This window comes from Podarcis gaigeae (assembly GCF_964106915.1).
Source record: "Podarcis gaigeae genome assembly, chromosome: 1".
NCBI classification, from domain to species: domain Eukaryota; kingdom Metazoa; phylum Chordata; class Lepidosauria; order Squamata; family Lacertidae; genus Podarcis; species Podarcis gaigeae.
This window is the reverse complement of record NC_139678.1, coordinates 20,679,091-20,700,817: the sequence shown is the minus strand read 5'-3', so window position 1 is coordinate 20,700,817 and position 21,727 is coordinate 20,679,091. Positions and strand designations below refer to the sequence as shown.

At 44.7% G+C, this 21,727-nt stretch overlaps 1 protein-coding gene across 6 annotated transcripts in view; it reads right to left on the bottom strand.

The window, feature by feature from the left end:
* Positions 1 to 4,553: 4,553 nt before the first annotated feature.
* CLMN (calmin) overlaps positions 4,554 to 21,727 on the bottom strand; it is a 70,983-nt gene continuing 53,809 nt past the window's right edge. For all 6 annotated transcript variants that reach the window (XM_083732809.1, XM_083732811.1, XM_083732812.1 and 3 more), the window contains 8 exons: positions 17,573 to 17,763; positions 15,960 to 16,153; positions 15,674 to 15,756; positions 13,454 to 14,722; positions 11,185 to 11,372; positions 9,329 to 9,389; positions 7,769 to 7,833; positions 4,554 to 4,757 (listed from right to left, as the gene is read on the bottom strand). In XM_083732809.1, the coding sequence (XP_083588935.1) occupies positions 4,595 to 4,757; positions 7,769 to 7,833; positions 9,329 to 9,389; positions 11,185 to 11,372; positions 13,454 to 14,722; positions 15,674 to 15,756; positions 15,960 to 16,153; positions 17,573 to 17,763 (2,214 nt within the window). In that variant the 3' untranslated portion in view covers positions 4,554 to 4,594. The remainder of the gene's footprint in view (positions 4,758 to 7,768; positions 7,834 to 9,328; positions 9,390 to 11,184; positions 11,373 to 13,453; positions 14,723 to 15,673; positions 15,757 to 15,959; positions 16,154 to 17,572; positions 17,764 to 21,727) is intronic.

Sequence of the window (21,727 nt, the reverse complement as noted above, 5' to 3'; positions counted from 1 at the left end):
TGTGAGCTTCTTCCTTTGGTGCTTTGTGAAGAATTTTACAGTTATTTAAATACTTGGCTGAATTTGGCCCATTTCTTAAACAGTTCAGCAGTGGAACGGACTGCCAAGGGAGAGTGTGGCACCTCTTTTTTTTCCCGAACGCCTGCACAGAAAGGTTGGTAGGCATCTGTTGAAGATCCCTTGGGTGCAGGAGATGCTGCGTTTGGAAGGGTCTTGTGTGTCTTCACGTTAACGCAGGCGTGGGGAGCTGGATCTGGATAGGCAAACTACATCCTTACCTCCCCTGCCCCCTGCAGGATAACTCCGCAAGTACCGTATTTTTTGCTCCATAAGACACACTTTTTTCCTCCTAAAAAGTAAGGGGAAAACTCTGTGCGTCTTACGCAGCAAATGCGTGGTCCCTGGAGCCAAATTGCCCAGGGGCGAAAAGCAGATTGTGTGTTTTTTTTAGAAAGAGGAAAGGGGGGTGTTGAAATGAAGCCACTGCGCAGCTGATCAGCAAGCAGTTGGGAGGGAGATAAGGGACGCTAGCAATAAAGGAGGATGCCTGGGAGGGGGGAGGTAAAAGCACATGGATCCTTGGGATTTTTGCATTGGGTCACCCCAAATTCACCATCAGATCACACAGCATGTCCATGGCTACAGTCTGCACACAAAAAACCCGCATCCACTGTTTCATGGGGCCGCAATGGCGCAAAAACGTGGTTACAAAGCATGGATCCACATGGATCCTCAGGATTTTTGCATTGGGCTACCCCAAACTCACCGTCAAATCACATGTCTGTGGCCACAGCATGAACCACAAAAATCATACATCCACTGTTTCGTTCAGAATATTTTTTTTTCTTGTTTTCCTCTAAAAACTAGGTGTGTCTTATGGAGTGAAAAATACGGTACGTGCGACCGCCCAAGTGTCCATCACTCAACATCAGAGTGACATCAAGTGACCCGTTTTCCTTTGCCTGCATGGTCTGAAATCAAGCTGCGCCAGAAAAGGCACAGAGCTTTGCAGATGCTACGGACCATCTGATTGCCACTGCTTGCAAACTCCTGTGCCTTTGCTGGGATCACTGGCTGTGCCTCTGCAAGCCCAGCAATCAGCTGTTTGGTGGCTAGAGCCATGAGGTCTCTCATGCCGCTTAGGGGACGGAATTTGACTAGACGGCACTAGTTTTAGCTGTTCTTGTTGCACGATTGGGCCTGCAGTCCTAATCAGAGTTACTTGGGAACAAGCCCCACCGAGTGAAAATGCTTAGGATTACGCTGTTAATGGGCAGGAGGACTGCAGCTGCAACAGGGCAGTTATGTGCTGCAAAAGCTAAGAAATGGGATTTCTTAGCCTCCTACAACAGCACCCTCCAAATTACACTAAGAGCTATGGGAAAACTGAGTAGGCAGACAACACACCACTGTTCGCTTCTCTCGCAGCATTCTCCCCTTCCCGTAAATTCAGCTAGGTTTCTCGGCACTGTTCAAGAGACAAATTCTGTTTTGCTAACCCGCATGATCTATCAACTGCATGATGTTTAGGGCAGCAGCTGCAGACTGTGTCTGATTTAATCCGAGCGCTCTGCCGCTTGAATGGCAAATTAGTAAGCACTGGGGTGGAAAGGGAGAAATAATAATAATAATACAGTCATCCTTGCAGCCCTTTTGTTTTCCTGGCAGAGGAATCATTTTGGAAGAATATCAGTAGCATCAAGTGGCAAGAGAAACACTTTTCTGAGGTATCGTGCTGCTCGTCATAGATGACTTGACTTTTTTAGAAAACAAAAATGCAGCTATGACACATTTGCCCAGCTTCAGGGGAAATTTAGCAGGATTGCCTCCAAATGATTTCTCCCAGTGATCGGGATGCTTGCCAAAACGTGCACAATTCAAAACAGCCAAAATCATGTCACACGGAGAAGGTCCTCTTCCTGCCACATTAATCTGTCACGGAAATAAGACCCCAGAGGTTTGGCCGCTGTTACCTTGGAGACGGCAGCAGAGGCAATAGTAATGGAGTTAATGCGGCTGAGAAAAGCCCAGCAGAACCGCCATGCGTTTGGGTCAATTCAGGGACATCAAAGAGGCTTGAATAATTTGAAATTGGGACAAGGTGAGCTTGGGATGTCAACAGGCTATGCAGACAGGAGACATCATTTCTATGTGTTCCTCGTCTCTAGCAACAGACAGGACACCACAAAGAAAGGCTGTTGATTCTATCTATCCATTTATCTATACAGGAGAGCTTTTAAAAATAGTATTTCCCCCACCTGCGGTGTGAGGTGGTACAGGCCATTCTACTCCCTCATTCTGCTGCATGAATCCAGGGAGTGTGGTAACAATCTTTTCATTGCATGAACTACATTCAATCGGCTTCCCAAAGAGGTGCAACAGACTCTACCCTCTGTATTCAGAACATGTCAAGCCTGCTGGATCAGGCCAATGGCCCACCCAGCCCAGCATCCTGATCTCACGGTGGTCACCGGATGCCTCAATGGGAATCCTGCAAACTGGACATGAGCACACTGCCCAGCTGTGATTCCCAGTAGCAGGGATTCAGGGGAGGTAGAGGAGCATCATCATCATGGAAAGTAGTCATTGATAGGCTTGTCCTCCATGAATTTGCCAAATCCTCTTTTAAAGCCATCCATGCTGGTGGCCATCACTGCCTCCGGTGGCAGCAGGTTCCTTCATGCTCCGTTTCTGAGCTCTCCAAAAGGATCTGCTTAGCTGCTTTTGGAAACCAAATGGTGGACAAAATGGATATAGGTCTGATCCAACTTCTTATGTCCTTATTCCCATCCATTGGGACATTATGAGTTTTATCTGGGAAACCTAACCATTATTGAGACCCCATCGTTCATGCGTGTTGACATCCCAACTCTGGTTCACGTTCATTGACATCTCAACACATGGAGCAAATTTTGGTTGTGCAAAGGTAGAGGAAGAAGCATGTACAAGACACACACTGGAATCCACTATATAATAATGCCAGCCATTGACACTGCAGCTCTGGTGCTACGGGATTATGCTGAGAGAACCATGGACTGAGCATTTCACAGATTCTAATATGGCAACCAAAGGCTAACAACTTTCCTACCTTGGTCAATAAAACACAGTCTCTCACCTCATCTCAGTAATATGGCTCATCTTCTCTCCTGCCCACCCTCATGACACTGATACGGTTCCTAATAATAACATTTTTCCCGTATATTTCCACTAAAAATTATAAACAGGGTCCCTCCTTCCTTTTTATCTAGAGCAAGGCTGAGGGAGCCTGTGGCCCTCCAGGAATTGCTGGACTACAACTTCCATCATGCCTTGCCACTGCCTGATGGGAACTGGAGTTTTTTGCAATGTAAGCAGGCGTCCATTTCTATTCCACCCCATGTCCATAGCACACCGCGCCGGTTCCGTACCACTGCAGTTCAACTTCCATCAAAAGCCACACTGTTCATCTTGCTGTTCACTCTGGTGAAATTTTACATAATTATGTAATTAATCCATGGTGCACCTGAAGCAGCAAAACCATCTGCCCTGCCTGCAATAAAACATGTCTCTCCTGTATCCATCTCTACAGCCACAGCAAGCGCTGTAACTCTCCAATGGTTTGACTTCACCTCCAAAGAAGCACTCCTCCATTGTCTCCTGAAACCGAGAGATGCCAACGAATGTGATACTATACCACATCATTCATTTAAATACAAAGGACATTGGATTAAAAAGGAAACAATGCAAAGGTTGTGTGTGACATCAATTAAGTATTGTTTGAGGACTAAAAACAACAGTGAAGACCCGAAGAGCCACAGGTTCCCCGTTCCTGACCTAAATCACTGTCTGCCATTCCTTCACAATCCCATATACATTAACCTCAAAATTGGTTAAATTCTGGTCTTGAGCCATATCACATACATCTGAAGAAAGTTCTCTGGAACTATTCCAGATTCTTCTAGCATAGACTATATAGTGCAATCCGATACATGTCTACTCAGACGTAAGTCCAATGAATTCAGTAGTGGGTACTGGACTGCAGCCTTAGATTGGCTCTAGCTGCACATGTTAGATAATAAAATAATTACATCTTGTTTCAGTTTATGGAGGAAGGACAACTTTCTTCAATCAAAAATTTCTACTGAAAAGGCAACACAAAAAATACACACATATATATTTTTGGCAGATTTCATGGCTGTAGATAAAATCCGTATAAGAATGATTCTTTTTGAAGACTAGAACTCTCTAAATCTAGGATCTTTCCCTAAGAGATTATTCATTTTATTTAACATCCTATAAAGCAAGGCACAGACATACAAAAATTGCAAGTATTAAGTAATTATCCCAATGTCTTCATTCTCTCTCTCAATATATATAATCTCTACCTACCTATCTATATAAATATATACTATATGTACACAAAGTCAGGTGAGCTGAATCTTCATAATGTAACAAGCCACCTGAGTAAAAGAACGAGCTCTGAATTCAGGGGAGGGGTGTGTGGAGTCCTGTACTTTGGCTAACATTTCTACCTCCTGAAGAAACGCATTTAGGGGCACATCAAACAAAGAACATCAAGCCGCTATCTTTTATTATTCTGGCTCACTCACAGGGATCAAAGGGGGCTGCTAACCAGCTGTGGAAGGAGCAATAAGCAGTAGACCAGCACCCAGAGGAAAACAATGAAGTAAAACAGCTCAGGCTGGTCTGTCCGCGGAGAGGGTGTAGGCACGCTGGCCTTGTCAGAAGAGTCTTTCTTTTCAAGGTCTTTTCTCTTCCTGCAAAGGAATAAGAAGAAAGATAGTCACTGGAGGCCTGTCTCAGAGTATCTTGTCTGCAGGTGGGCAGCTACTGCAGAGAGGGAGCCTTGTGGAATTCCAAAGATCATCATCATCATCATCATCATTTTTAATTTGTATACCGTCTTTCTATCTTACAATACTCAAGGCGGTTTACAAGCTGAAGGAACAAAAAATGTACATCTTATAACAATCTAACGCGATACAAAAATGTGATAATAAAACATAACTTTGAAATAGGCAACCTGCATCAAAAAGTAACATTCAACAATCATTAAAGGTAAAGGGACCCCTGACCATTAGGTCCAGTCGTGACCGACTCTGGGGTTGCGGCGCTCATCTCGCTTTACTGGCCGAGGGAGCCGGCGTACAGCTTCCGGGTCATGTGGCCAGCATGACTAAGCCGCTTCTGGCGAACCAGAGCAGCACACGGAAATGCCGTTTACCTTCCCGCCAGAGTGGTACCTATTTATCTACTTGCACTGGTGTGCTTTTGAACTGCTAGGATGGTAGGAGCAGGGACCAAGCAACGGGAGCTCACCCCATCGCGGGGATTCGAACCGCCGACCTTCTGATTGGCAAGTCCTAGGCTCTGTGGTTTAACCCACAGCGCCACCCACGTCCCTCAACAATCATTAGAATAAGATAAAATAATAATATCAACATATAAGAGTTAAATAGAAATCCACTCAACAGTTACAATAAATAATATCTAAACTATAATCAATAAAACAACGGCAAACCACAGTACATAAAACAATACACATTGAGAAGCAGAGACTAGAGGGTAGAGCAAGGCTGGTGGAAAGAGGCCTTGCCTGATGGAGTCTCTCCCCTCACAGGTCTTCCTTCTTCTGGCAACTCTGGCAGCCAAGATGGGGCCAATCGTCTTGATCTGCTTCGCTTGGACAGCAGTGAGACTGCCCAGAACCTCCATTAACACTGCCCATGCTTGTGCCCCAGCAGTGATGCTAATGCAGTGGTTTGACTTCACCGCCAGAGGCAGCTAGACTGGTGACTGGGGGCGGCCGCCAAGACCATATAAGATGATCCACCAGGCCAGAAGCAGCTCACTGGGATGGGGACATTATGCTAGCTTCCTAGCAGGTGGGTCGCTGTTGCCGACCAGGAGAGAGAGAGAGGCAGGGAGACGGGCGTGGTGCAAACACATCATCAGAGTCAATCCAGTGCTCCTGCCAATGGAACTGCACTGTGCTGACCTCCTTGCCACTTTCCCTCTCACTAAGCAGCAGCGACTCACATGCCAGGCTCCACCCCATCCACTAAGCCACTTCTACTCAGGACACCTTCATTACTACCTTTCCAGGCCCAAGGAAAGGAAAATCCTGATTATTGGAGCTTTCAGTAGCTAGTTTCATTGGTTTAATGCATCGCCAAATTTGGTTTGCTTCACTTCATTTGGCTTGTGGATAGTTTAGAGCCTGCTGAATTAGTTAGTTGCTGATATCGATTTTTTAGCCCACAATGGCAGATTTTTTTATTAATTCGGCTGGCTATTCTCTATTAGGATAATCATTTTTAAAAATAATGGAAATTTTGTTACGTCACGCTGAAATGCCATTTGGCAGAAAAAGGTGGCACACAGATCTTTCAAGTGTCAGTGAGTCAGTTTTTTTAATGCTTGGGCCATAGGCCATTTGCATAGACGATAAATACAGTGGTACCTCTGGTTACGTACTTAATTCGTTCCAGAGGTCTGTTCTTAACCTGAAAGTGTTCTTAACCTGAAGCACCACTTTAACTAATCGGGCCTCCTGCTGCCGCCGCGCTATTTCTGTTCTAATCCTGAAGCAAAGTACCTCAAAGGTACTATTTCTGGGTTAGCGGAGTCTGTAACCTGAAGCGTATGTAACCTGAAACGTATGTAACCCGAGGTACCACTGTAAATGTGATATAAAACCCAACAGTATAAAATACTGCGTAAAATCACGTTGCTGCCTGGAATCATACATAAAACCTACATCTTTGAAATACTGCATAAGTCACATCTAACATATTAAGAACTTACATATTTAACACAGACAAAAACATTAATCATTTTCCGAAAGCAATTGAATGCAATCTCCGTAATAACGCCCGGATATTTAACGCTGCTAGGGCAAAAAGAGAGACCTTGTGGGTTACCCTACAATCGGTGTTTGACAGGAAGTAGAAAATCTTTTCTGGAATGGGTCTTTCAAGTGTAAAATAAATAAATATGCAGGTGCAGCAATGGGTAGTAAAAATGCAAAGTCAGAATTACCGATCATTAAATAGCGCTGGAATACGTGGCACTTTATGGAGGAAGAAGCAAAAAGACAGATTGCTGCTCTGATTGGCATTAATCTAAATTACCGTATTTTTTGCTCTATAAGACTCACTTTTTCCCTCTTAAAAATTAAGGGGAAATGTGTGTGCGTCTTATGGAGTGAATGCAGGCTGCACAGCTATCACAGAAGCCAGAATAGCAAGAGGGATTGCTGCTTTCACTGCGCAGCAATCCCTCTTGCTGTTCTGGCTTCTGAGATTCAGAATATTTTTTTTCTTGTTTTCCTCCTCCAAAAACTAGGTGCGTCTTGTGGTCTGGTGTGTCTTATAGAGCGAAAAATACTGTAAGTCTTAGTTTCTGTGTGCATGTGTAGGAGGCAACATGGAGTTGGGAAAATAAAGCTTAACAAGGAATAAATAACAACCAGGGCATAATCCTCCTTGTCCTCAGGATCCACTGCAGGCATAGGGAACCTCCAGCCCATGGGCCAAATCAGGCCAAGCAGGGTCCTGATTTGGCTATGAGGCTGTTTTCCCTAAGCCACGCCCACCTGCCCCATACTTAATGCCAAATAACATAAGGTGTATGGCAGGTAAAGACACACAGTTCCACTTGCAGCTCCTGACTGGAGCTTATCCTTTGCGAAACCAAGGCTTGCAGTCAATGCTGGTGTCTGTCTTCACCCTGAGGCTCAACTTATGAAAGAAGGGTAAGTACCCACCTGGAAGAGGAGCTAGCAATTTCACTTATAGCCATGCTATTTGGAACATCAGTGCTGCCAAGTTCCTGGAAAATAATCAAATCCAGATTGTCACAACAATATAATTAAATAGCCTGGATTGTAAAAGATATAAAAGGTGTATTTACAGTATTTATATCCCACACTGTAATAAAAGTCTTCTGGACAACTTTCAATCAAGGGGAAATGGTTACATTTTTAAAAAATGAAAACCATGAAATCTAAACACAGCAATAAGCCAGCAGCAGAGAACAAAACAATAAATGAAACACCGCAGTACCCAAACTTTCACAGATCTTAAGACCCTAAACGGGTTAAGTATTTGGGATTGTTGTAAGCTGTTATGGAGCTCAAATCTTTTGCCATTAAATCAGTAACTGATCATTTGAATAGTTACAGGTAGGTAGCCGTGTTGGTCTGCCGTAGTCGAAACAAATTTTTAAAAATCCTTCCAGTAGCACCTTAGACACCAACTAAATTTGTTATAACGACTGTTAATGACTGCAATTGGGCTTTCAGGAAAAAGCAAGATGATAAAACATGATGAAGCTATTTTTAGCCATCTCACCCATTGCTTTTTCCTGTAAGACCAATTGCAGTCATTAACAGTCATCAACAGGTTTACCACACCTATCAGCCAATCACCCATTCCCACCACCCTTCTGAGTAATACCCCTCCCCACCCTCTCACTATATATAAGGGTCTGGTGACTTCTGTTTCAGTGTATCTGAAGAAGTTTTCATGCACACGAAAGCTTATACCCAGAACAAACTTAGCTGGTCTCTAAGGTGCTACTGTAAGGAATTTTTTTTATTCTGTTTTGATCATTTGAATGTGGTGACTTGTAGTAGTTTTCAGAACTGTAAAAAGGCATTATTTTTTCAGCTAAGATTTGGCAAAATAAAATGGAATGTTATCGTACTCCTGGATAAAAGGATTAAACCGGAAGAATCCTCATTATTAACATTTTCAAAAACGCAAGACACTTCGAAGAGGAGACCACAGTAGTCACCACCACAACTCATTTGAGAGGAGAACATGGGGAATGTCCTTCAATGATCATATTAGTGTACAGGCAGGCAGTGTACAGCACTGACAAGGGGAAGGCATATTGAAAAGCAAGAGTGTAATGCCACAAATCCCATGGCAGAACATGCTGAAAGAACCTAAAACATGGGGAAGGGTCATAGCTCTGTGGTAGAGCATCTGCTTTGCATGAGAAGGTCCCTGGTTCATCTCTAGGTAGGGCTGGGAGGTGGGCAATTGGCTTGATCCACCAGATCTCCTCCTGCGATCTTATCTTAACAACAGGTCTGCTAAATGCATGGTGAAAGCAGACACATATCAATACTGGAGCACAGTAAGCAGTTCAGTTCAAGAGAGATCTCAACTCCGGGTGACAGAAAAGAGATCTCCCACATACAGAAAGATTAAAAGCCACTGGCTGTCTAACTGCTGGCTAACCAGAATTATTTAAAGCCATGTTGTACTAGCTTGGTTTTGAATGATTATGCAAAAGAGAAAGACATGCATATATTTACCTTACTGGTCGACTCTGCTAAATATCTTTGGGAAACGACATTGGGATCGCTGTGGCTGACCCTGAAAAGGTTAATTGAATCAATATGTAAGAGAAGCTTGATTGGAAAGACAGCCCAGCTCTAACACTTTTGCAAAGCGTGCTCTAAAGAGACAAAACACTGGGTAGACATTCTTCTCCACCCCAGTTTCAAGTTATGCACAACACTGTATCGTCCAAAGACATTTATCTCCTGCGTGGTCCAAGTTCTCAAACTCCTCCGCAACCAGCATTCCCATTTACTACAATCTAATTAACGGTCCCAGCCCAAATTCATATGCAACACCGTAGAGAAACCATAGCTCTGGAGAGAAAGTGACCAGACTCCCAAGTTTGCATCTAGGGATAAAGCATGAACTTCTGCTGCCTGCACCCTTTCTCTCCAGAATGAGTAGAGCTTATAGAGAAGAGGACAAGGCAGTGAGGGTTAAGGGATGAAACGAGGAACGTCCAAAATAGTTTCCTGGGGGTTATAGAGCAGTAAAAGGAAATGGTGTTGAGGTGGCCCAGTGAAATTGCTAGGTAGGACAAACATTCTTGGAAGCGAATAAATGGGGAGAATAGGTGGGGAGAATACCATATTGGCTCGAATATAACCCACATTCTCCCCCCCCCTCCTGAATTCTGACCGTGAAAAGTGCTGCTTATATTCGCAACATTATGGTATATAGCCAGGAGTGTGGGGCAAACAGCACCAGGAGCGTGGTGAAGTGGCGCCCGCCCTGCGCATACTTCCCCATCTGCATCCAAGGCCAGGAAGGAAAAGAGCAAGGAAGGGAGCAGCTTATATTTGGGTACTTTTTCTTTCCCTCCTCCTATTTTAAAGGTGCAGCTTATATTTGGGTAAATACAGTAGATATAATATCATCATCATCATCATCATCATCATCTATTACTTATACCCCACCCATCTGCCTAGGTTTCCCCAGCCACTCTGGGCAGCTTCCAACAGATTAAAAATACATATTAAACAATGTCACCTGAATGCATAAAGCTAGCTTGAGACTCCCCATTGTGCTAACAAGGTTTAACCAGTTTGGTTCATTGTACTGAATGATGATTCTTGAAGAACAGGATCAGAACCCTATATTAATCTGAGAGTCCACCACAAAGTTCTCTCTCTCCCTTTCTCCCTCTCCACATGCACAACTCATCTAGGCAACGTTTAACAGCCTCCCACTGAGTGCTACTGCAGAGATGGGTCAAGGCCCATAGCTCAGTATCTGCTTTGCACACAGAGAGGTCCTAGGTTCAAACCTCACATGTCCAGATAAGGCTGGGAATGGCCCTTGTCTGAAACCCTGGAGAGCTGCTGCCAGTCAGTGCTCATCTAACTGTTCCATCTGCGCAAGTATTTCAGCTTGCCAGATGAAATGAGCCCCTCTTTTCTCCACCTGTGCACTGATCTAGGGGTTCCCCTGACCCTCCAGAGCCAATTTCAGGGGCAGGCAGGTGGGTGGGGAAGCGACTTGCTCATTCTGCTTGGAGATCAGTCATCGTTAAGAACCGAAGCATGTTTGTGCTAAATTCTTCCACTGAAGTCAATGGGGCTTAAACACACTTTGGCACTTGTGGGAGCTGATCACCCAGCAGGTACCAGAAGTGCTTAGATTTTGGCTGCACCTCGCCCTTCCCAAATGCATCCGGCTACCTGGACTTTTCCTCCCCTGCCTGTGCTATGGCTGTCCAGGACTGCAGCCAAGAAGGCCAGCAAAATATGAGACGTGGCAGGCAAATAAGCTTTGCCTGGAAACCAGACAAGAAAAAGTGACAAGACGGGTTTTGTGTTTAGGAACCAAAGAAGCAAACGGAAAGTACCTTGAAAGCCCCTGATGGTCTGTGGATTCTTCCTCTAGCTTATCTAGTAGCCGGGTGGAGCCAGCTTTTGGACTTGGGTTGTTTTCTCCCTGAAAAATTGACTTATTCTTCCTTTTCTCTTTCTTTTTGCTCCTTTCTTCTGGCAGTTTTCTTTCTTCAGCTGTAGTATCAAACTGGTTTACCACTATCTGTTAAAAATAAAAATGATGATAATTCAGGTTTTTAAAAGCAAGAGTTTGTACAAGTTTATCGAGATCCGCCTATTTAATCTTTGAAGCTCCTTTTTTCTTCTTTATATTGGCAAACTACATTCACTTGCTTGTTTAGCTAGCAAGCTAGCTAGACACAGACATGGTTAGAAAGAGGGATTTCTATTTTGCCCACTAAAATAGAGATGCCCAAAGTGGCAGGAAGCTGGCAAACAACATCAAAATAAAACAGATACAGAGGTGGGTAGCTGGGTGGAGGGAAGGATTTCTGCCCTGTCTCCCCACCACTACAAAATAAAGGTGGCTAACAAGCAACAATCAAACAAAAAGTCACTGAAAATACAAAAGGCAGCGATCTTAACACATGCAAAAGCCTAGACCAACTAGAAGAACTCTGTGCAACAAACAACTTAAAATCTCATTGGAAAAAGAAATCTTCAGGTGGCAATGGGAAAATTGTGAAGTACACAGCCATCTATTCTTCTGGGGCAGATAATTTCACATACTGGGTTCCACAACTCATTTGGTGCCAGATGTTGCTGTACTCCAACCATTGGCTAGGATCGCTGAGGCTGCTGGGAATTGGAGTCTGACAGTATCTCAGGGTTGCCATATTGACAACCTCTGTCTCAGAGGGTGTTTTAGTGCGCCAGAATGCAAGTAGGGCTCTACCGATACCAAAACAACAAGCTGAACAAAGTGGGGTTATGTGTGGACAGAACATGCTGTCCATCCTTAAGCTGATCTTCTCATTTTGACAACTGTTTCCTAAACAAGTAAATGTATACAGCATCACTGTCTAATGATGCCTGGGGCACTTTCAAGAAAAGCGAAGGAGAAATGTAACCAACCAAGTATCCAGCTTCAGGGCTGCTTCACACATCATGGTTTGCATCGAGGCTAATTTAGTTGAACTTTGGCCTCCTTGAAATCAACAGGGCAAATTAATTCTGACTGATGTTCCACTGATGTCAAAGGGAATGAAGTGCAACAAAGTCTGGATCCAACCTTATGTTTGGTGTTTTGGTGTACACCTCAACATGTAAAGTGCAATTGTGAAAGATAGGTGTTTGAAACCAAGGGTACCGTAGAGGCAAACTCACAAGAAAAGGCAGGATTAGCTACAGCTCCCTGTTGAGAGTACACTTGCATGGTAAATCTGGGCTTGTGTTATTTGTGAAATGACCCTTGGGATTTTCTAACGCCCAACAAAACGCAAACACATCTATGAACACAGCTGCAGGATCAGTACGTACAGTGGGAGACTTGCCACTTGAAGAAGATCTCGCTTCCCCAAACAGAGCTAACCTCTTAGGACAATACATCAAGCCAAACAGAAGCGAGTCCAAATTAAACTCTCATTTTAGGCTGATATTACACCTTATTCTAATGGCTACCAAATTGGGTCATAGGGCTGTATCCAACTAAGTCCTACCCGGAGTGGAGTCACTGAAATCAATGGACCTGAGTTAGTCACGACCACTGATTTTAATGGGTCTCCTTTGAGTAGGATTTAGTTAGACACAACCCATAGTATACCACATGAAAATACTGCATTGCTCCAGAGACTCACAATCTAAACTGAAGTACCATCCTGCAGTACCATTTACTACTCCTGCCAAGAAGTCACATTGGTAGAAGACAAGTTCCCTGACTCTCATGGGAGCAGCAACCACCCAATATGGTTAGTGTGTGTTTGACCAGTCAATGGGCCTGATCCCAGATATTTCAATATAAGCATTTAAGTCAGGGGTGGGGAGCCTGGGGCTCTCCAGATATTGCCAGACTACAACTCCCATCAGCCCCAACCAATGGCAATAATTAGGACTGATGGGAGTGGAAGTCCCAACAGCACCTGGAAGGTCACAGGTTCTCCATCTCTGCATTTAAAGACTACTTCCAGGTGCAACACCAGGGGGATAGACCCAAGTAGTTTCTAGTCACCAGAGCCCTCAGAAAAAGAACTATGGTGTAAACTTCTCTATAATAATTTAGATGGCATCAAGTGCAAGGGAAGAATTTGGCACAAGCAAACAAGTAAGTGCAAAAAGCAACCGTACCACAGGGACATCTGAGTGAGCAGAATCCACACTGTTTGCTTTGAGTATCACATTCTTCCCTTCTGCAGCAGCCTTGTTAAGGGAAGCCTTGGTGTGACCACGGGCATCTTTTTTCTGCTTCTCCGGGCTTTTATCATCCAAGGGTGTTGGTGCTGCATTACGCGTGTGTAGGCCTGCCTTTGAAATATCCTTCTCCGCGTTTTGGTCAAGCAACTCTTTCTCCGCCAAACAGTTTACTAAAAGCTCGGCGCAGATCTTGTTGTTTTCCGAGAGGGTGGGGTCTGCGCCGGGTGTTGCAAAAGCATCCAAGACGTCCGATATGGGAACGTCATAATGGGGGTAATAGAAGAGGTCATGGGGGATTATGGAGATTTTGGAAGGGTTTGCCACCATTTCACCCACCGAGCTGTCTTCATTAGTAATATCTAGGCTCTTGGGAGTGTTTCTAACTGGAGAAAAACGTTCCAATGGGTAACACTCTTCTGAATTATCGTTGAAATCAGGTCCACCAGTTTCCTGGTGAGTAGCATGTCCTTCCCTTAGGGAAGAAGACTGCATTGCATGGTCATATTTTTCTGGGAGCTTAGATATTTCCTTGTTCAACAATTCTAATATATATTTCTTTGTGCTATCCTGCTCATCAGCAGCTGGAATTGGATGTTCAAGTTTCGTTGTCAGATATTCCGGTACGTTTTCAGGTAGAGAGGATGAGCAAGCCTTTCCATCAGATGATTCTTTAGTTTCAATGGCTGGCTTGTTCTTGCTGAATTCTTCGGAGTCAACTCCCGAAGAGTCAGCAGATTCAACAGAATGTTTGTGATACGGAGGTGAACTTGGCGGAAGAAGGTCATCGCTCTGGGTTGGTGAATTGGACATACTCAGCTGATCCCCTTCAGACCCGTTTACATTATTGGCAAGAACGTCGGCAGCAGAATTGGACTGATAATCAACAGGCTCTGTTATTGGCAGTGAGCTCGGCCTCTGAGGTTCTTCTGTGGAAGTCTCTGAATGATCTGATAGTTGCTGCTGCAGATTGTCATTAATCTCCTCATTTGCCATATGAAAACTTGGGTTCTCTGGATTAAGGGGCGAACCAGGAATATAGATTTTGGGAGGTGAAGACTGGCTTCTGTCCAGGTGACCGGTATAGGTGTGCTTCCCATTCTCATTCAAAATCAAAACCTTCCCTTGATTTTCTTCCCCTGGTGTCTCTTTGATGTGGAAAGGAGATTCAGCTGCAAAGTCCTTGTCCGGATCTGAAAAATCTTCCTATAAAACATTAAATAAATCATCATCACCATCATATCATTTGATAAATATAGTGGTACCTTGGGTTAAGTACTTAATTCGTTCCAGAGGTCCGTTCTTAACCTGAAACTGTTCTTAACCTGAAGCACCACTTTAGCTAATGGGGCCTCCCGCTGCCGCCGTGCTGCCGGAGCACGATTTCTGTTCTCATCCTGAAGCAAAGTTCTTAACCTGAAGCACTATTACTGGGTTAGCGGAGTCTGTAACCTGAAGCGAATGTAACCTGAAGCCTATGTAACCTGAGGTACCACTGTAATATTTCTTTTTGCAAGGTAGTTGTCGGAACAATTAAGCCACGCTTCCACCAGCCCACCAAAGATTTGCTATCATCATAGGAAACAGTAAGACATCTCTGCCTGAGTTGCTGCGTGCTTCCCAACTGTAAGGAGGCAAACCAAGAGCAGTGACTCACATGCAGAGATGCAATGGCTGGTCTCCTTTGAGGGCAGAGGGTGTTTCTGCTGTGTCTCTGAAATAGTCAGAAGTGACCAAGCCACCTTATGCAGAGATGCATTGGGCAGCCTACCTTGAGTTATGGGAGTGTTTAGTTGAAGAACATCTAATGATATACCTGCAGCCCTCTCAACTTCCAGGTTTCTCAGGTGCAGTTCAGGAACTGCTCATGCAGAGTCAAGATCCCAACAGTGTCTCTTTGATTCTTGCCATTTCCAATCTAGGGGGTGGGGAGACAAGAGGAAAGCCACCCACATTTGCTGCCCACTGTCCATATTGTTGGGAATTGGGTTGACCTAGTGAAGTAAATACAACTGAAGTAAAGTAAAGGAGACCAGGTGAGGGAAACAATCACCCAACTTCCTTCTAACTGTGGAGGAGGTGCTTATCGCTGAGAGTGACCTAACTACACTTACAGGAAAGAAGCATCCAAACAGCGAAGTGAAGGAACATACGTACCCCTTCCAGCTCTGGGAAATGTTCCAAAAATTGTGCCACATAGGTCACAATGGACTGATCGTCAGGCGACTCAACCATGATGTCTGGGGAGACACACATATTGTCTCGTGATGAATCTAAATTTATTTCCTTTTACTTATTGATTTCATTAAAAAATATATGACACTGGAAAAAATTCAGAGTGATTTACAAACAAAGATAAAACAATGTAATGATCACAAGGCCCCACTGATCAGCCTGTAAATCCCAAAAGCCTGCAGAAGACATTTAGGTATGAACAAGTTACCTTCTGGCTCCAGAAGTCTTGGAATACCTAGGTGGTTATGTGCTGTAGTGAATGCATCCTCTAAATTCTCCCGGGGTGATTTCTCCAAAGCTTGTTTCATATCTACCAAGCTCGAATCTATGGCTTTGATTACCGCCAAGAAAGCCAGGCCACTGCGCCAACTGCTGGTAAAGTCCTGAACGGCAACCCCATACCTGGAGGTGAGAGTACCAAGGAGAGAGGCGGTATGAAAATCCATACAGGGAGATGGGCATGTTCAAGACTCTCGTAACACAAAAAATTATTCCAGTGCAAAGGCTTCCTAGCTTTAGGGGAATGCATCATACTCTAAGCATTCACAAGAGGGAGTTTTTGTAGACAAGGTGCCTTTTCCTCCATCATGGGGTGAGAGAGATCCAGCTGCTTAGCCCTGCTGCCTGCCCTCAGAGGACCACAGTGGGAGCTTTTGCCTGGCAAATGGTAACTGTCAGCAAAGGAATGTAGGAAGCTGACCAAAGCAGACCATTGGTCTATCTAGCTCAATACAGTCTACACCAGGAGTAGGGAACCTCCAGCCAAATTTGGCTTGGCATGCGTCCCAGTTTGGCCATGAGGTTGTCCCTGCCACCCACCCAAAACCACACTCGCGTGCCCCACACGTGACGTCACCTATACATGTGGAGCAGATAAAAGATGCATCTGGAGCAGGTGAGCTGAACCACAGAATCGATCCCTATAGAAAGCAGGGCTGAAGTCACCTCGCACCAACAGCTTTCACAAGCAAATTCCCTGCGGGGAGCTTGATCATGCAGCCAAGCCCTATACTTAGTACTGCCAAAGCCCCATGCACATCACTTTCCAAGCATCCAACAACCCGTTTACCACTGCGCATTTGGGAAGCGCAGCATGAGAAACTTTGACAGGTGGACAGGACAGCGCACCTGTCGGTCACCTGATGCCATTGATGATTTCACAGGTGGGTTGTCCCACCTGTGGTGGGGACAGGGAGGGATCTGACCCACCAGGCCGAAAAGGTTCCCTACCCCTGGTCTATTGATATCTATTGATATTGATGCTGCATTTTATGTTGTATTTTATGCTGTTTTATGCTGTTTTTAAGTCGTATTTTAATCAATGTTTTATATTTCCTGTTAGCCACCCTGAGCCCGGTTTTTAAACCAAGAAGGGCGGGGTATAAATAAAACTTCTTCTTCATCATCATCATCATCACCATCATCATTATTATCATCATCATTATTACATTAGCTGGGAGATGGCCTTGTGCCTCATGTCAGCTAATGAAAGGGCCAGCCATGAGCACATCTTTATACTTGGGATCGCCCCAAGGCAACGTACGCTGCAAAGAAGAGTCGGAATAGGGTCTTATTACTGATACAAAACACAGAACTGTGAAACAGGAAGGACAGGAAAAACCCAGCTGCATAGCCCAAGCTCTTCCTTGGCTGATGAAGCCAAAATTACAGAGCCTGTTTTATTGCTTGCCCTCAAATCCACTTTGAATGCATCCAATCCATTTTATCACACAGATAACTAATGGAAATCTTCTTCCATCTGATTGGCAGTGGGATTTGCGGCGACTTTTAAGGGGGGGGGGGGGAGAAAAGTTGGCTTACTTTCTTGTTTTCCTTTGGACCCAGTTCAAAAGGGTCTTGATTGCTTTTCGCTGATCCTTCACCGAGACAGACATGCTTCTCTCGACATTAGGCGTGTTGGGATGAGAGGTGTCTGAATCAGGGCCACTGGGTCCCGATGACAGGCTGGAAGACGAGGAGTTCCTATTGAGGTTGCCTGTGAGTTCTTTAATCTGTTGCAGGGGGTGGGGGGGAAGGCAGCAGCCAGGGTCAGAAAAACAGAGCAGAGAATCCATCATTCTGTCATGCTGCCTCGAGGACAAGCAAGCCTATTCATTTCTTCAGGCAAGCAGCCGCTTCCAAACTTCACAAACAGCCCTGTCATGCCAGCTAGCCCTATGCGAAAGGCAGCATTGACTTGGGGCCCGGTTTCATGCTATCTGAAAGAGCACTTGCCCCTCAGCGAGACACATGGCAAGACTCAAGCCAGCAGCCTCGGCCGCTGCATTCCAGACACAGGGAGTAAAAATGCATAGCAACTTCTAAATCAGGGGTGTGGCTGGACTTTAGCTCCCATCAGCTTTGCCCATTGGCCATGCTGGCTGGGGGGAGTTGGGAGTCCCACAGTATCAGGTGTGCCACAGGTCCCCCACCCCCCAATTCCTGCTCTAAAGGCAAGGATCCTGTAATGGAATGAATATGGCCCACATGTCTTAAGGTTGTATATCGTGTCATTGTCCTGCTTGCAAGATTTCCCTAAGCTTCTCTGGGTTGGTTACTGCAGTTAACAAGAGTGCTAAGATGGGCTTTTGATTTGATCCTGCAGGGCTCTTCTTATGTTCTGGTATAGCAACAAGAACTACAAGAAGAAAGGTCACATCCGTACCGTACATTTTAAGCACTCTCATGCTATTTCAACAGTCAGGGGTTCCCTCAAAGAGTCCTGGGAACCCCAGTTTGCTAAAGCTGCAGAGAGTTGCCAGGAGACCGCTCACACAGCTAACATTCACCAAAGTGACTGCTTTGAAAGGTGCTTGGAAGTCCTGACTTTGGGACTTCAAAGCACCTTGCTCACGGCATCACTGTGATGTCATGGGTGCAGCCTTGCTCACCAGTCAAATGCGGCCCATGAGGCTGACCCTGAGAGGATCTTGCCCCTGGAGCCAAAAATGTTCCTTGTTCCTTGTATAGACAAAATGGATTTCCCCATAAACTATGGAAGACACAGAATGCTAGAATGCAAAGGGGCAATTCTCTCAGTGGAGAGAGATCAAATGGCGAGAAGAAAACTACAACAGAGTTTTCAGGAACATATAGGCAGCTGGGGGATGGGGCACAGACTGGGGCAAATGAACCATATAGTGCTGGAGAGAAGAGCGAATTCTTGCTTTTCAGTCATTTGATCTTGTTGTGCCAGAAGACCTCCATCAGCAAAACCAGTATTAGGAATTCCTTTGCATGAGATAACAGAAAAATCCAGTGTCATTTTGGGTGAGTGCAGACATCACATCCTGATCTCTTAAGGACAGTTAAAGAGTTCAGTCATAAACATGACTTCTGCTGTCTTAATAGCTCAGTTGGTAAAGCTTAATCTCAGGGTTGTGGTTTCAAGCCCCATGTCAGGCAAAAGATTCCTGCATTTCAGGGGGTTGGACTAGATGATCCTAGTGGTCCCTTCCAACTCTACAATTCTATTACTTAGGTTATATATGAGCACATAAGGCAGGAGTGGAGACCCTGTGGTTCTCCAGAGGTAGTTGGACTCCTCAGCCAGCATGGCCAGTGGTCAAGGATGATGGGAGATATGAGTCCAGCAACATCTAGAGCTTCTCCGATTTAAGGGGCAGAATTGGGGGTAGGAGAGCTGTCCTGCTGGGTTTGCTGACTTGGGAGGATCTGCTTTCCTGTTTTTGAAAACTTGGCTCACTTTTAAAGAAACAGGCTGGGTCAATCTAGAGGCGGCTACAATGACACAGCTGGCAGTAAGCATGATTGTCCTTTGTTTAGTAAATAGTAGCTCCCTGGGGGGTCAACTGAATTTGGATTGGGACCCTGGTGGCAGCAAAGGGTAAATTCCCTTCTCTCCACCTATCACCAGCTGCAGTCCTAATCTGGACACACACATACACACACACTAGCCCATGAGTGTGGTTGCTATTTAACTGAACAAAGAACAATCACACAAGCTACCAGCTGTGCGATTATCATCATGTCTACTTTGGCCCTTTGTTAAGCAATGTCGGAAATTTTTGGATGGGAATTGTGTGGCTAAGAGGGTGACATAAGAGACGCTCATGATGCCAATTGGATTTGGCCTTCTTGTGGGGGAAGGGGAAATAAAAGATTTTAAGTGTTCAAGCTGGATTTTGTTTAGTTGACTGACTGCATCCGCTAGTATATTTGGGGATGATGAATTCCAGGTGCCCAAGAAAATATATCAATACCACCACCACCACCACCACCATGTTTTCATCAGTTCCATTTGGGAGGATACTGGAATCTAGAGTGTAAGAAGTGCCCTGCTGGATCAGACCAGAGGCCCATCTTGTTCAGCATCCTGTCTTCTCAGTGGCCAACCAGATGCCTGTGGGAAGTCCACAAACATGACATGAGCACAACAGCACTCTCTCCACTTGCGATTCCTCTTCCTCTAACCTGAATCTGAAATTTGGATTCTTCACCTGAAACTCTCTATGAGCTTTCAGATTCCCTAGAAGGGGATGGTAGGCTTTACACAGAGGAGAGGGCATTGCTAGGCCCTCAAAAGGCTTGAGGCACAGGGCCATGATGCAAATTTGAATAACAATGACATACGTTAATTTATAAGTATAGGTGCAAAGGGAGACAGACTTTCAGAGGGAAGGATAAGGTTGGCCATCAAAGGTAACCCTGAGAAGTGGAATGCCAACAAGATTTTCTAGGCCAAGTACTGCATGTGGATTGTGCCCTACACCTTGCCTGATATTAAAACTGAAACAAGTGTCTCTGGGCAAATGAGGTTGGCAGATGAATAGGGCTTCACTAGTACTGTGCTTTTATATTGTACCTGTTTGCACCAACAATGCCCCTGTATGGAGACGTTATAGTTTTTGAAGGAAGCTCAGGACCATGTCAATGCTTTTCATAGAACCATAGACTCTTATGAGTTGGAAGGGGCCCCAAGGATCATCTAGTTCAGCTCTCTGCAATTCAGGAATCTCAGCTAAAGCATCCATGACAGATGGCTATCTGTTTAAAAACCTCCAATGTGCCTATTTTAAATGGTTTGGGCACTTGTTGTTTGATCTCTGGCCTTTTAAGCAGAGAAACTATTCCAGGAGTTTTCAGAAATCAATGCGACACTTTAAAAGTTTTAAAAATACTAGGAGGAACTTGGCACACTTTGATGGGCTCTCCCATAGGAATTAACCAGTCTCCTGAAATGGTCAGTGTCCTTCCTTAAATTCTGAAGGCTCTCAAAAGGTGATAGCCAGATCCCAAGGCACATGAAACAAGGTGCTTGCTTGTGGTTGTTCTATAGAGCATCATAATCCAACAGTCCACACCTTCCCTGAGTAACAGGGAAGTGGTTCAACTTAATGGTGTAACGTTGGAAAATGTCGACCACTTTTCCTACCCGAGCAGTTATCTTTCCACAAGGGCCAACATTGATGCCAAAATCCAGCATCGCCTGAGCTCTGCAAGCTCAACTGAAGCAACAAGTGTTTGAGGACAAGGACGTTCACAGAGAAACCAAAATGCTCATTTACAAAGCCATTGTACTACCAACTTTACTGTACATTTGCAAACCATGGACCACTTATAAACATTATCTCCAACTCCTTGAAAGATTCCATCAACAATGTCTCTGGAAAAAATTACACATCTCTTGGGAAGACAGGCGAACAAATGTCAGTGTACGGGAAGAAGCAAAGATCACCAGTGTCGAAGCAATGATTCTTCAACCTCAACTTCGTTGGACTGGTTGTGTTGTTTGGATGCCTGATTACCATCTTCTAAAACAACTACTCTATTCCCAACTCAAGAATCGAAAGTGAAATATCGGTGAACAACAAAAGAGGTTTAAAGATGTTCTCAGGGCAAATCTCTTAAAATGTAGCATAAGCACTGATAACTGGGAAACACTGGCCTGCAAGCGCTCCAACTGGAGAACAGCCTTTACCATAGCAGCCATGGACTTTGAAGAAGCACAAACTC